The 16,848-nt window shown below is 46.2% G+C and overlaps 1 protein-coding gene across 1 annotated transcript in view; it reads right to left on the reverse strand.

Annotated features, from left to right (window-relative positions):
- uhmk1 (U2AF homology motif (UHM) kinase 1) overlaps positions 1-15,976 on the reverse strand; it is a 34,545-nt gene extending 18,569 nt beyond the window's left edge. Inside the window, exon 1 of the mRNA XM_078218121.1 lies at positions 15,529-15,976. Coding sequence (XP_078074247.1) covers positions 15,529-15,955 — 427 coding nt within the window. The 5' untranslated portion in view covers positions 15,956-15,976. The remainder of the gene's footprint in view (positions 1-15,528) is intronic.
- Between the last annotated feature and the right edge of the window lie 872 nt (positions 15,977-16,848).

A 16,848-nucleotide genomic window follows, 5' to 3' on the forward strand; every position in this document is an offset into this window, starting at 1 on the left:
GTGTGAGCTATAAGGCTTTGGCTCACAGGGCTTATGCAGAAAGGGCGAGCAGGGGTGAGTTTAAATTCATTTTTGCACTTTCTACCTGGTACTGGCAAGGTATCTAGAGGGGATGGGTGTGCAGGCAGTGCTATGTTCCTCTTGAACTATGTTTGAGATGAGGGACGACGTCAGTGTCCCTGCTGATTACACCTGTGGGAAGCGCACCCATCTGCAGCTCCTCCAAAACTGTGTTAGGGAACTGGAGCTGGAGTTGGATGAACTTAGGATCATTAGGGACGCAGAGGTGGCCATAGACAGAAGCTTTAGGAATACAGTTACTCCGAGGAATGAAAACAGATGGGTGATGGTGAGAGAGGCTGGGAGGAAGCAGTCCGTGCAGGGATCCCCTGTGGTCGTTCCCCTTAGCAACAAGTATTCCGCTTTGGATACGGTTGAGGGGGATGACATACCAGTGGTGAGCCGCAGTGAGAGGATCTCCAGCACTGTGTCCGTCTCTGTGGCTCGGGAGGGTAAGGGGCAGAGTGGGAGGGCAATAGTTATTGGGGACTCGTTAGTTAGAGGGATAGATAGGAGGTTCTGTGGCAGCAAAAGAGACTCGCGGATGGTATGTTGCCTACCGGATGCCAAGGTCCGTGACGTCTCGGACCGTGTTTTCCGGATTCTGAAGGGGGAGGGGAAACAGTCACAAGTCGTGGTACACATTGGTACCAATGACATCGGTAAGAGAAGGGACGGGGATTTAAAGCAGGAATTTCTGGAGCTGGGCTGAAAGCTGAGAGCCAAGACAAAACATGTGGTCATCTCTGGTACGTTGCCGGTGCCACGTGATAGCGAGTTGAGGAACAGGGAGAGAGTGCAGTTAAACATGTGGTTGCAGGGACGGTGTAGGAGGGAGGGTTTCAGATACGTGGATAATTGGAACACATTCTGGGGAAAGTGGGACCTGTACAAACAGGACGGGGTGCACCTGAACCAGAGGGGCACCAATATCCGAGGAGGGAAATTTGATACGGCTCTTCAGGGGGGTTAAAACTAATTTGTCAGGGGAGTGGGAAAAGGAGTTGTAGTCTGGAAGTCAGTGAGGGTGGTGAGGTATTGGGGAAGGTATCAGGGTCAAGGGTGGGTACCGGTAGACAGGAAGGTGGGTTGAAGTGTGTCTACTTCAATGCAAGGAGCATCCGGAACAAGGTAGATGAACTTGGGGCGTGGATTGGTACTTGGGACTACGATGTTGTGGCCATTACGGAGACGTGGGTAGAACAAGGACAGGAATGGTTGTTGGACGTTCCGAGGTATAGATGTTTCAGTAAGTGTAGGGAAGCTGGTAAAAGAGGTGGAGGAGTGGCATTGTTAATCAAGGATAGTTTAACGGCTGCGGAAAGGCACTTCGAGGGGGATCTGCACACTGAGGTAATATGGGCTGAGGTTAGAAATAGGAAAGGAGCGGTCACGTTGTTAGGAGTTTACTATAGGCCCCCAAATAGTAATAGAGATGTGGAGGAAGAAATTGTTAAGCAGATTATGGATATGTGTGGGGGTCACAGGGTAGTTGTCATGGGGGACTTTAACTTTCCAAATATTGATTGGAACCTTTGTAGGTCAAATAGTTCAGATGGGGGCAGTTTTTGTGCAGTGTGTGCAGGAGGGTTTCCTGACACAATATGTGGATAGGCCGACAAGAGGTGAGGACATATTGGATTTGGTACTGGGAAATGAACCGGGCCAAGTGTTAGATTTGGTTGTGGGAGAGCACTTTGGAGATAGTGACCACAATTCGGTGTCTTTTGTTATTGCAATGGAGAGGGATAGGGCCGTACGGCAGGGCAAGGTTTACAATTGGGGGAGAGGTAATTATGATGCGATTAGGCAAGAATTAGGGGGCATAAGTTGGGAACAGAAACTGTCAGAGAAAGGAACTAATGAAAAGTGGAACTTTTTCAAGGAACAAATACTGGGTGTCCTTGATAGGTATGTCCCTGTCAGGCAGGGAGGAAATGGCCGAGTGAGGGAACCATGGTTCACGAAAGAGGTGGAATGTCTTGTGAAAAGGAAGAGGGAAGCTTATGTAGGGATGACGAAACAAGGTTCAGATGGCTCGATTGAGGGTTACAAGTCAGCAAGGAATGAGCTGGAAAAGGGGCTTAGGAGAGCTAGGAGGGGACATGAGAAGTCCTTGGCGGGTCGGATCAAGGAAAACCCCAAGGCTTTTTACTCTTGAGGAATAAAAGAATGACCAGGGTGAGGTTGGGGCCGGTCAAGGACAGTAGTGGGAACTTGTGTATGGAGTCAGTAGAGATAGGCGAGGCGATGAATGAATACTTTTCTTCAGTGTTCACCAAGGAGAGGGGCCATGTTTTTGAGGAACAGAAGGTGTTACAGGCTAATAGGCTGGAGGAAATAGATGTTCGGAGGGAGGATGTCCTGGCAGTTTTGAATAAACTGAAGGTCGATAAGTCCCCTGGGCCTGATGAAATGTATCCTAGGATTCTTTGGGAGGCAAGGGATGAGATTGCAGAGCCTTTGGCTTTGATCTTTGGGTCCTCGCTGTCCACGGGGATAGTGCCAGAGGACTGGAGAATGGCGAATGTTGTTCCTCTGTTTAAGAAAGGGAATAGAAATGACCCTGGTAATTATAGACCGGTTAGTCTTACTTCAGTGGTTGGTAAATTGATGGAAAAGGTCCTTAGGGATGGGATTTACGACCATTTAGAAAGATGCGGATTAATCCGGGATAGTCAGCACGGGTTAGTGAAGGGCACGTCGTGCCTCACAAATTTGATAGAATTTTTTGAGGAGGTAACTAAGTGTGTTGATGAAGGTAGGGCAGTTGATGTCATATACATGGATTTTAGTAAGGCATTTGATAAGGTCCCCCATGGTCGGCTTATGATGAAAGTGAGGAGGTGTGGGATAGAGGGAAAGTTGGCCGATTGGATAGGTAACTGGCTGTCTGATCGAAGACAGAGGGTGGTGGTGGATGGAATATTTTCGGATTGGAGGCAGGTTGCTAGCGGAGTGCCACAGGGATCAGTGTGTGGTCCTCTGCTCTTTGTGATTTTTATTAATGACTTAGAGGAGGGGGCTGAAGGGTGGATCAGTAAATTTGCTGATGACACCAAGATTGGTGGAGTAGTGGATGAGGTGGAGGGCTGTTGTAGGCTGCAAAGAGACATAGATAGGATGCAAAGCTGGGCTGAAAAATGGCAAATGGAGTTTAACCCTGATAAATGTGAGGTGATTCATTTTGGTAGGACTAACTTAAATGTGGATTACAGGGTCAAAGGTAGGGTTCTGAAGACTGTGGAGGAACAGAGAGATCTTGGGGTCCATATCCGCAGATCTCTAAAGGTTGCCACTCAAGTGGATAGAGCTGTGAAGAAGGCCTATAGTGTGTTAGCTTTTATTAACAGGGGGTTGGAGTTTAAGAGCCATGGGGTTATGCTGCAACTGTACAGGACCTTGGTGAGACCACATTTGGAATATTTTGTGCAGTTCTGGTCACCTCACTATAAGAAGGATGTGGAAGCACTGGAAAGAGTGCAGAGGAGATTTACCAGGATGCTGCCTGGTTTGGAGGGTAGGTCTTATGAGGAAAGGTTGAGGGAGCTAGGGCTGTTCTCTCTGGAGCGGAGGAGGCTGAGGGGAGACTTAATAGAGGTTTATAAAATGATGAAGGGGATAGATAGAGTGAACGTTCAAAGACTATTTCCTCGGGTGGATGGAGCTATTACAAGGGGGCATAACTATAGGGTTCATGGTGGGAGATATAGGAAGGATATCAGAGGTAGGTTCTTTACGCAGAGAGTGGTTGTGGTGTGGAATGGACTGCCTGCAGTGATAGTGGAGTCAGACACTTTAGGAACATTTAAGCGGTTATTGGATAGGCGCATGGAGCACACCAGGATGATAGGGAGTGGGATAGCTTGATCTTGGTTTCAGATAAAGCTCGGCACAACATCGTGGGCCAAAGGGCCTGTTCTGTGCTGTACTGCTCTATGTTTAATCAGAAAAGACCATAGTTGATTCAGGTTACTTCAATAATCTTGGCTATGTGCATTGCCTCTCGCAAAAGCTTTGACCCTATTTGAAGTGAGGCAAACAGTGGAAAAAGGCAACAGGCTATGCGGTTCTCATGGTCAAGTCTGGTAGAAAGAATTTTTTTAACAAAGCTCAACAAATCCACAAGAGAAATAGTCATTGCTGTAGCTGGTTAAAATCACTGGTGAAGTTGGCACTTGGAGATTGCACTTAAAAAAACTAAACGATGCTCATATTTATCGATAGAAGTACATTAATTCAGAAAGGAAAAAAAACTTAGGTCCCTTAATCATCCCACATCATTTCAATTTGTTGGCAAATCCTGCAGCCAACTTGCACCAGGCTATGAGTTGAATAACCAATTAAACTGTCCAGTGATGTTGAATGAGGGTAGATTGTTGGCCAGGATGCCAGGACAACTGCCATGCCCTCTTCAATATCACCTTGGGATCTTTTATACCCACCTGAATGTCTGTTTAATGTCTCTGATGGTGTAGCATTGCATCTGTACTGCTCAGGTTTCAAATCTGCAATGAGATGTTAACTAGGAACCTTCTGATTTAAAAATAAGGATATCAATTCCTTTCCATAAGTTCATCTATATAATGAAATATCTAAATAGAAGTCAGTACTAGGGATATTCATTTTGCAACTAAAAGATTCTCATAACTTCTGAACCGCTCTCATGTGACATGTGGATGTTGCTGACTAGATTAGCATTTAATGTCCATCCTTAATAGCCCTTGGGAAGGTATCACCACCTTCTTGAACTGTTGCAGGGACACCCAAGTGTTGTTAGGATGGGAGTTCCAGGATTCTGGCCCAGCAACAGGGAAGGAATGGCAGTGATATAGTGCCAAGTTCAGGATGATGTGCAATTTGGAGAGGAATTTTGTGTTCCCATGCATCCGCTGCCCTTGTCCTTCTAGGAGTTGGGAGATCACAGGTTTGGAAGATGCTTTTGATTTGATTTGTCACATGTATTATACAGTGAAAAGTATTGTTTCTTGCGCACTATACAAAAAACATACCGTACATGGAGAAGGACAGAGTGCAGAATGAATTTTGGCGAATTGCTGCAGTGTATTTTGTAGATACATTGTGGTAACTGTGTGCCGATGGCCAAGAGAGTGAATGTGTAAGATGGTGAACATGCAAATAAACTGGGCTGCTTTGTCCTGGGTGGTGTCAAGTTTGAGTGTTGCTGGAACAGCACTTAGACAAGTAGAGAATATTCCATCACACTCCCAACTTGTGCCTTGTAGATGGCTTTGTGGAGTCAGGTCGAGTTACTCGCCATAGAAGGTGCAGTCTTTGACCTGCTCTTGCAGCCACATATTTCTATGGCTGGTCCAGTTCAGTTTCTGATCAATGGTAACCACCACGCTGTAGATAGTGGTGATTCAGTGATGTTAACGGCATTGAATGTCATGGGGAGGTGATTAGATTCTCTCATTGGAGATATGCCACACCAGCCCAAGCCTGAATGTTATCCAGGTCCTGCTTCAATATCTTAGAATTGTGAATGGTGCTGAACATTTCTGGCCTGATGGAGGGAAAATCATTGATGAAGCAGCTGAAGATGGTTGGGCCTGGGACATTAATCTGAAGAACTCCTGCAGTGATGTCATGAGACAGATGATAGACTCTCCCCTCCCCATTCACTTCAGTTTTTCTACGGCTCTTTGATGTCACACTTGGTCCAATGCTGCCTTATTGCTAAGGGCAGACCCTCATCTCTTGAGTTCAGCTGTATTGTCCATGTTAGGACAAAGGCTGTAATGAGGTCAGGAGCCAAGTTGTCCTGATGGAACCAAACTGAGTGTCAGTGAGCAGTTTATTGCTGTGATAGCACTGATGACAAATTAAAAACTTGTTGATTTACTTCGCTGTTTGCAGGATCCCAGCTGCCACATTTACTTTTACTGCATTCAAAAGGGAATTAGACAGTCATCTGAAAAGTAAGAATGTGTAGGGTTAGGGGAAGAAGGTGGATTAATAGCATCAGGTGAATTATTCATTCAGAAACTGATGCAGACAAGATGGTCCAAATGGCTTCACTCCCAACGATAACAATTCTGTGATAATGTCAATCACCACCACTCTTAAAAACTTTCTGAAGACATGATAATCCTTTAAATACATTCAAGCACTTTTTGAAATTGTTCCGTGGAAAGGAAGCAAATCTTGCCCCAAAACAAGATTTTATATATTCAAAAGACCGATCAATTTATTTCCGATTCTCTATTTGCTTGGAAAGACTTAAGAAAATATATACTAGATGCTGTAAGTTTCATTGTGTGGCTGAAGAATAATTCAAGTCTCCAAAAACAGAACGGGCGCGATTTTGCAATCAAGTTGCGCCCGTTTTCAGGCATGAAAATTTGGTAAAGTTGGTCGTGAGGCGAGTAGCACGATCCGCACCCTCCTCTGCGCCGGTTCCCCCTTTACCAAGGCCCAAAAATGGCCGCGATCGGGTTCGCATGTAAATTGACTTAATATGGGGGGGGGGGGGGGGTCCGACAGTTCTCTGCCTGAGATCGGTTTCCGGGGGGGGGGGGGGGGGGGGGAGGGTCTGTTCTCCCATTCTGCCTCTGATCAGTGAGAGGAAGAGGGAGTGTCCGCTGCCACTCTGCCCGAGATCGGTTGGGGGTGGGAGGGGTCCATTGCCACTCTACCTGTGATCAAGAAGGGGGAGGGGGTCTGCTGTCATTCTACCCGAGATCGGTGTGGGAGGTGCGGGGCGACCGGTTTGGATGGCGGAGGGGGTGAGTGGATAAGGGGGCCTCTAATGTTGCGGGGGGGGGTGCAATGTCTGTGGGGGTCAGGGGGAGGCATTATAAAAGGTAAACAATCGATTAATACTGTATCCTTAAAGGTTACAGTAAAAGAATTACTCATTTTGAAGCATATTTTATTTAACAAAAATGGCCAAACAGCTGCCATAGTCACAGAATCTACCCTTTATGCAGTCCTTCAAATTAATGTAACCTGGCATCCTATCCACATCTTTCATTGCCATTACATACTGTTTAGAAATTGATGCCAAGTTGTTTAGTACCACCTCTTTCACCTTCCTCCATGATCACTTCAGTTTATCAACATAGCATGTGTACCCATTTTAATTTACCACTGGAGTTTAAATTCTCTTCAGCTTTTGCCTACCTTCTTTATCCAGATGCCACCTCCAAATGCTAACTGCCTTGCAAAGACTGCAAATCTAGACCACTTGTGTATTACAGAAAACAGGTAAAATCTCAGCACAAACTCTTTTCCCACACCCTCCTTTTGTCTCTCCATTGCACAGCCCCAACACTCCATCATTTCAACTGAAGTATTTGTACTTTAAATTCTACCATTAAGGAGTTTTCAATCTGGGACTAATATCTGCTGATTTTAGTTTGCAAAAGATTGTTTAATTGGAACTTTTATCAAAGGATTGCAAGAAGTCGAGTTGCACTTGATTATATCTTTTTTTTTGCAATACTCAAAACTAAATTCCGCTCGATTTGTCGGTTAAAATCCACTCCTGAAGCAACTTACTAAGTTATTTTCAGAATAATGGGGCTCTTCAGCTTTACTTTTGATAGCTGCCATCCAAATGTCAATTCTTTAGATCAGGCTAATAGCTCTGTAGCAGTAGGCATTGATCAGACAGCCTTTTTCAATATGGAAACCATGTTTGCCAATTGGCAGTCTTAGTATTTTTTGTTGTCCTGATGCAGAAATTTCTTCTCATTAGTGTAGTTCACCCCTAATGAACTAGGGGTGAACTAGTGTTTTTCATTTAATTTAAAAAAAATTGCTGGAAAAACTCAGCACGTCTGGCATCATCAGTGGAGAGAGGAACAAAGTTAACATTGAGCCCAATATATCAGTTTCTCTCCACAGAATCTGCCAGAATTACTGATTCTCCCAGCACCTTGCTTTAATCTTCAATCTCCAGCAATTGTACAAATTTGTTTTTGCTGCTTTTTTAAAACCAGCTGGTCTTTCCTTTCTTTAACCTCATGTTTAATATTAAATTTGAAATTCACTACCTTCTCTTCAAGCTTTGTAAATCTTGTTCTTTTTTCCTCAATACCTTTCAGTTTCATTAATCCACTTTTGTCCCCACTGCATTTGGATACATAATTGCGTAGCATCCCTTGTGTCTTAAGAACAATGCCAAGTCAGCCTTATGTGTCAGTTACATTCCATTGTCTATTGCTAAGCTCAACAGGGGTGTGGGACAAGCTGAGTTGCACATGAGGGGAGATGGCACAGACAACGGACTAAATGGCTGCCTCCTGTGCCGTAACCCCGATTATTGCCAGCATTTCTCAGACTGTCTTACTGCTGTATTTAGCTCAGTCTGTTAAAACATGGTATGTGTAATATGCATGCAGCACAGTCTTGCAAAAAAAGCCAGAGGACAAGTAGGTGACCCTATAGAGTACATTTACTGATTTAATTGCAGTGTTTTTCAGGTATTTTCATTTGTAAAGATGGTGTGAAATCATGATCTGGCACTGACACTTTTTAACATCAATGTAAGCAACATACCCACCACATTATTACAAAATATATTTACACCGACAATATTGCCATGACAACTCAGGCAACATTTTCCTAGGATATAGAAACCACGTTAAATCTGCCAAAATGGCTGAACATTTCTACAGGTGGAAAGTGCAGCCTAATGCATTGTCTCTGGCATTCCATCTTAAATCACATGGCACACAACATCCTCAACATCACCTTGTGTGGAGAAAACCTGCGACACGACCAGACTCCGACCTATCCTGGATAGACCCTTGACCACTCCCTAACTTTCCCTCCCCACTTCCGAAAGACTGCTGAAAAGAGCAGGGCACGAATGAACATCATTATGAAGTGCTTCAAAAGGTTAGTTGTGGCATGAATCAATTCCAGCCACCCGCACTATCTGGATCCACTACAGTTTGCCTACCGCCGCAACAGATCCACAGCAGCCATTTCCTTGCACTCAACCCTGAAACACCTAGATAACAAGGACACCTGTGTCAGACTCCTATTTATTGACGACAGCTCAACCTTCAACACCATTATTCCCATGAAACTCATCCCCAAACTCCGTGGCCTGGGCCTCAGCACCTCCCTCTGTGACTGGATCCTGAACTTCCTAACTCACAGACCACAATCAGTAAGGGTAGACAACAACACCACCTCCACAATCATCCTCAACACCATGTCCCACAAGGCTGTGTTCTCAGCTCCCTACTATACTCCTTATACACCTATGACTGTGTGGCCAAATTCCCCACCAATTCGATTTTCAAGTTTGCTGACGACAGCACTGTAGTGGGTCGGATCTCAAACAATGACAAGACAGGGTACGGGAATGAGATAGAGAATCTGGTGAACTGGTGTGGCAACAATAATCCCTTCCTCAATGTCAACAAAACAAAAGGAGACTGTCATCGACTTCAGGAAGCGTAAAGGAGAACATGCCCCTGTTTACATCAACGGGGACGAAGTAAAAAGGGCCGAGAGCTTCAAGTTTTTAGGTGTCCAGATCACCAGCAACCTGTCCTGGTCTCCCCATGCCGATACTCGTTAAGAAAGCCCACCAACACCTCTACTTTCTCAGAAGACTAAGGAAATTTGGCATGTCAGCTATGACTCTCACCAACTTTTACAGATGCACCATAGAAAACATTTTCTGCTTCTAAGACAGCTTGGTATGGCTCCTGCTCTGCCCAAGACCGCAAGGAATTACAAAAGGTCGTGAATGTAGCCCAATCCATCATGCAAACCAGCCTCCCATCCATTGACTCTGTCTACACTTCCCGCTGCCTCAGCAAAGCAGCCAGCATAATTAAGGACCCCACGCACCCCGGACATTCTCTCTTCCACCTTCTCCTTTGGGAAAAAGATACAAAAGTCTGAGGTCACGTACCAACCGACTCAAGAACAGCTTCTTCCCTGCTGCTGTCAGACTTTTGAATGGACTTACCTTGCATTAAGTTAATCTTTCTCTACACCCTAGCTATATCTGTAACACTACATTCTGCACTCTCTCGTTTCCTTCTTTATGAACGGTATGTTTTGTCTGTATAGCGCACAAGAAACAATACTTTTCATTATGTTAATACATGTGACAACAATCAATCAAATCAAATCAAAAAGCTCCCGGCACAAGCTGGGGTGCAAAAACTAACATTGTTTGTACTTCTGCTGCAGTTCTGGCCCTCTTGACAGCCAAGTACTGTGCATCCTTATAGGCCTCAAGTCATCACACACAACTTCACTCCGTAACGAGAATAATTCTGGAACTCAGAGCAACTTCAGTTCAATGGTGCTCTCAAAGATCGCCTTTCAATCCATTTGACAGGGTACAACAACACGCAGTGAAATAACTCTCATCAGTTGTAATTTGGATCTCTCCATTCATGGAGATCTTCAAGACCCTGATATTACCACGTGGCTCTATCAAACCGCCTCTAGACACAAACGGAACATCTCCAACTCCATAACACGAATCAAATCTGGAGAAAAGCTTGGACAAAAAACAACTTTCCAAATAAACACCGTCTCCAACTCAAAATCTCAACAAGCAGGCTTCAATCCCCTTGGAGCACATGGACAACTCAACAGAATTTGGACTGGATACGGCTGATGTGTCTACCGAATGTACAAGTGGCACTACAAAACTCACCTGGCTGTGACTGCACAACTGTGACCAAACAATGGAGTAATAATATCTCACTCCCAAATCAAGTTGAAGGGTGACCTGGAATTACAGTTGCTCTCGAGCAGGGCATTGGACTGGTTAGAAACTTGACATTAAAACTGTTATGACAGCTTCTGCTCCAAAAACCCATACCAAAGTAGGAAGTGAATATGTACAAGATACATCATGTGGCCCTTGATGCAATTCTAGGTTGGGAAACTTGGTTTCAAGTTGTTTTGCAACCAGTAATAAAGGCAGCTTGAGCTTTTATGTTACTCAGGTCAGGGACAGGTTGGAGGGAGAATGTGTTGATTGGAAACATTTCACCCGAATATGGTTCTCCAATAAAAATACACACCTTGCATTCAGAATACAGAATCATAGGTCGTATGGAAGCGCTGGAGCCAGAATTTATTGGAAAAAACTTTTTAAAAGTGAAATGAGAACGGAATTTGTACAATAGGGAGAGAAATTTCACTGAAATGCTATTAGCAGCCTATGATGAATTTAGATGCCGAGGAAATTACAGCCTTTCAATTTATTTTAGAAGATAAAATAGCAGAATTACTGACCAGCAAGCATTGCCATCAAGGGAAACGAGCCGAATGCTGTTAAGCAATTTGCCTGTTTGGGGAGCATCATCCCTTTTGATGCCAGCATTGACAAGGAAGTGAACAATAGGCTTTCCAAAGAAAACAGTTCATTTGGCAGACTCTACAAATGAGTGTGGAGCAACCAAATCCCCAAAGCACAGACCAAACTCAAGTGTACAAAGCCATAGACAAAGAACAAAGAAAATTACAGCGCAGGAACAGGCCCTTCGACCCTCCAAACCTGCACCGACCATGCTACCCGACTTAACTGAAACCCCCTACCCTTCCAGGGATTATATCACTCTATTCCCATCCTATTCATGTATTTGTCAAGGCGCCCTTTAAAAGTCACTATCGTATCTGCTTCTACTACCTCCCCCGGCAACGAGTTCCAGGCACCCACCACCCTCTGTGTCCAAAATCTGCCTCGTACATCTCCTTTAAACCTTGCCCCTCGCACCTTACACCTATGCCCCCTAGTAATTGACTCTTCCACCCTGGGAAAAAACTTCTGACTATCCACTCTGTCCATGCTTCTCAATCTTGTAGACTTCTATCAGGTCTTGAGAATACTAAGAGGCTTAGATAGGGTGGAGAGGATGTTTCAACTAGTTGGAGACGAGAACTCAAGGGCACAACCTCAGAGTGAAGGGGCGCTGCTTTAAAACTGAGATGAGGAGGAATTTCTTCAGCCAGGGGATGGTGAATCTTTGGAACTCATTGCCACAGAGGGCTGAGGCAGCCGGGTCATTGAGTGTCTTTAAGACAGAGATAGATAGGTTCTTGATCAATAAGGGGATCAAGGGTTATGGGGAGAAGGCAGGCAAATGGGGATGAGAATCATATCAGCCATGATTGAATGGCAGAGCAGACTTGATGGGCCGAATGGCCTCATTCTGCTCCTTTGTCTTATGGTAGATGGGAATAGTCTCACCTTGAGAATCTGGATTTGTGTCACACCACAGGACAGAGGATTCAAATTGAATTGAACTGTGGGCAGTCTCAATGAGCCCTCCAATGGGGCAGGTCCACAGCATAGGGGCAGAACTTTCCCATCCTGCCCGCCATGGGAATCATAGCAGCCGCGAGTGGACCTTGCAAAGGCCTGTTGACCTTGGGTGGGAATTTCCGGCCTTGGGGCGAGCACGGCCGGAAAATCCCGCCCCAGATCTCAATATAAACACAAATTAACATAACTCTTCAAGTTAGGAATATTAAGAGAGTGTCTAGCCCATGGTATGATGCTAATTTGTGTTGATTCTGCACCCCAGATCTGACATCCCTCACTTAATGGGCAGAAAAATAAAATGCAATCTGAGATAATGGGTGGGACTTTACGGCCTCGCTCGTCCCGAAACCGTAAAATCCCGCCCGAGGTCAACGGACCTTTCCATGTTCCACCCCTTGCCTACTCCGATCCCCGTGGTGGGAGGGGTGGTAAAATTGCAGCCAATTTTTCACAAGTGTAAAAAGGAGTAAATAAATAGATATTATCACGGGCGGCACGGTAGCACAGTGGTTAGCACTGCTGCTTTGCAGCTCCAGGGTCCCGGGTTCGATTCCCGGCACGGATCACTGTCTGTGTGGAGTTTGCACATTCTCCTCGTGTCTGCGTGGCTTTCCTCCGGGTGCTCCGGTTTCCTCCCACAGTTCAAAGATGTGCGGGTTAGGTTGATTGGCCAAGTTAAAAATTGCCCCTTAGCGTCCTGAGATGTGTAGGTTAGAGGGATTAGCGGGTAAATATGTGGGGGTAGGGCCTGGGTGGGATTGTGGTCGGTGCAGACTCGATGGGCCGAATGGCCTCCTTCTGCACTGTAGGGATTCTATGATTTCTAGGTCACCCCTCAACCTCCATCGTTCCAGTGAGAACAAACCAAGTTTCTCTAACCTCTCATGGCTGATGCCCTCCATACCAGGCAACATCCTGGTAAATCTTTTCTGTACCTTCTCCAAAGCTTCCACATCCTTCTGGTAGTGTGGCGACCAGAATTGAACACTATATTCCAAGTGCGACCTAACTAAGGTTCTATAAAGCTGCAACATGACTTGCCAATTTTTAAACTCAATGCCCCGGCCAATGAAGGCAAGCATGCCGTATGCCTTTTTGACTACCTTCTCCACCTGCGTTGCCACTTTCAATGACCTATGTACCTGTGCACCCAGGTCCCTTTGCCTATCAATACCCTTAAGTGTTCTGCCATTTACTAAATATTTCCTATTTGGATTAGACTTTCCAAAATGCATTACCTCACATTTGTCCGGATTAAACTCAATCTGCCACCTCTCCGCCCAAGTCTCCAACTGATCTATATCCTGCTGTATCCCCTAATGGTCCTCATTGCTATCTGCAAATCCACCAACCTTTGTGTCATCCACAAACTTACTAATCAATCCAGTTACTTTCCTCCAAATCATTTATATACATTACAAACAGCAAAGGTCCCAGCACTGATCCCTGAGGGACGTCACTTGTCACAGCCCTCCATTTAGAAATGCACCCTTCCACTGCTACCCTCTGTCTTCTTTGACCGAGCCAGTTTTGTATCCACGTAGCCAGCTCACCTCTGATCCCATGCGACTTCACCTTCTGCACCAGTCTGCCATGAGGGACCTTGTCAAAGAACCTCACCACCATTCATTCTGCATGGCACTGAGTCACGTGTCCTGTGCCACTGTCATGTATGCCTTCCAGAGCACTTCCATCAGTGCTGCCTCCATAGCATCCTTAGGATCAGCTGGCAGGACCACGTCACAAAGACCAAAGTCTTGGAAACAGCCAACATCTCCAACAAAGACCATCCTTATGTGAAGTCTAATGTGTCAGGCAGGCCATGTTGTCTGGAGGGATGACAACCAGCTGGTCAGGATTGTGTTGTACACAGCTGACAACTGGCAAACTGGTCCCACGCAGATGTTTCAAGGGCTCACTGAAGAAGTCCCTGCGTGTCACATCGACCATTGTCAGCAAGCAGCGCAGATTCTAGATTGTGGTGCCTGGAGATGCTACAGACATCTTAGTAACCAAGTGAAAAACCAGCATGGAAGAGAAGGGAATAACAAATTGCCCCCAGCACCGATTACATCTTCATTTGTACCCATTGTGGAAGAATCTGCCAATCATGGTTAGGCCCGACTAGCCACCAGCTTGGCTGCAATTTTGGAGCATAAATCTTCCTAAAATCTTTATCTACAAAGAAGCACCCAGAGAGAGAATAATGGAATTGCAACTGAACCAATACACACTGAATGTAACAGGCCAAAATGAAATAAAGCTATGCTCTACTACTCTAAAACCCAAATGCCATCTGAACCCTTCAGCTTACTGCCTAAGAGAATCCTTTCAATACAATATTAGTAAAAGATAAAGTCACCATAGTCAAGAAGACCATAGGTAGTGAGTGGTGGTGATTTAACCTGAAGACCACCACACCTCAGGTGAGAGGCAATGTTCAGAAGGCAGGGTCTTAATGAATAACCTCAGCCAGTATGGAAATCAAACCCACACTGTTGGCATCGCGCTGCATCACTAGCTAGCTGTCCAGCCAACTGAGCTAAACTGACCCCATTGCATTGTACAAATAGAAATAAACTATTCAAGGCCCTTGAGTCTGTTCTGCCATTCTCAGATATTAGCACTGATACTTAATTCAGACAAAATGATCCCAAACAAAAACTAGTGCTAGAAAAATCAGCAGATCTGCATTTGAGAAGAGGAAGTTAATATTGAGTCATACGTGACTTTTCTTCAGAACAGAAAGCAATCCCAACAGACATGTTCAACCTAAACAGAATCATGAACTTGTTAGTTAGAGCACAATTAAGCCAGTTTTACCATTACATCATTACCCCCACCTGGCTCCGTAGTTGGGCACGACCCATGCCTGGCTTCAGTTCACAGGCATCTGGTAAAAACCCGCCCTGCCGGAGAGACCTGTTCCCATTCGTAATGTTACGAAGCCAATGCGCCGAGCAGACAGAACAAAGCCTGGCTTGCTCCAAAAAGAAATTCAAATCGAATCCAATTTGTGGTCCCCACAAGAGAGACATACAAGAAATGGCATTGCACCCGATCTTGATCAGACCACTTGGTCTTGGCCTAAAGGACTGGCCTCGGGGCCCTGTCGCCACCCGGCCCAGGCGCGGGGCCCTGTCGCCACCCGGCCCGGCCTCGGCCCCTGCCGCACCGGCCTCTCTACTTACCAATATTCCGATGGCCTTGCAGGTCCTCCAAAACCCCGCTCTCGGTCAGGAAGCCGTAATCGGACTTGGTGTCGTGGATGAACTGTTTGACAGCGGCTCGGGCTGCCCCCGATGTCACCCGGTAGACGGCGGCCGATGACCCTTTGCCGAGGCAGCGCTGCGCCCGCCACAGCCGCCCGTGAGCCTGGAAGACGCCCAGCGGCGGGAGGTTGGGGCCGAGCCGCTCGGGATCCGGGTACCAGCCGCCTGCATGGTAACGAGGCCTAGGCCGCGGTGGTCTGGAGCGCGGCCCGATGTAGGACGCCATGACAGGAGGCCGGCTGGCTGAGCTCCGGGCTCGGCCCTGCCTGTAAACAAGGCCGCAGGCTCCGTGTCTCCCCCGCCGCCGCTTGACGGGCAGGCCCGGCCGAACAGCAGCCCCGCGCATGCGCACACTTGACCCCGCCTCCACACTGACGCCTAATAAACAAACACTGACGCAATCACGTTCCGCGGGAGCTGATTGGACAAACCTCACTGTCTGTCAAATAAAATGTCACCGCCCACACAGGCGCAACATCAGGTTGTGGCAGCAGCGCGAGGGAGGCCATTCAGCCCAACATGTCTGTACTTGATCTCTTACTTCATACCATTTTCCCGCCTTCTCCACGCAATTCTGCACATTCTTTCTTTTCAGGTAACATTCCTTTTTGAATTTTCTGCCTCCACCGCACTGTCAGGCCACCACCACCACCGTAGCGGGTTGGACCTCAAACAACAACAAAATGAGGTACAGGAGAGAGAGATAGAGAATCTGGTGAACTGGTGCGACAACAATAATCTCTCCCTCAATGTCAGTGAAATGAAAGAGATTGCATCGACTTCAGGAAATGTAGTGGAGGACGTGCCCCTGGCTACAACAATGGACAGTAAGAAGTCTCACAACACCAGGTTAAAGTCCAACAGGTTTATTTGGTAGCAAATGGAACAACAATGGAAACAAAGGGGAAATTATAGAATCATACAGCGCAAAAAGAAGGCCATTCAGCCCATCGGGTCTGCACCGACCACAATCTCACGCAAGCCCTATCCTCATAACTCCATACATTTACCCTAGCTAGTACCCCCCAGACACTAAGGGACAATTTAGCATGGCCAATCCACCTAACACATACATCTTTGGACTGTGGGAGGAAACTGGAGCACCTGGAGGAAACCCACACAGACATGGGGAGAATGTGCAAACTCCTAACAGACAATGACCCAAACCAGGAATCGAACCAGAGTCCCTGATGCTGTGAGGCAGCAGTGTAACCACTGTGCCACTGTGCCATGGTCAAG

The sequence above is a fragment of the Mustelus asterias genome, chromosome 8 (assembly GCF_964213995.1).
Source record: "Mustelus asterias chromosome 8, sMusAst1.hap1.1, whole genome shotgun sequence".
Taxonomy (NCBI): domain Eukaryota; kingdom Metazoa; phylum Chordata; class Chondrichthyes; order Carcharhiniformes; family Triakidae; genus Mustelus; species Mustelus asterias.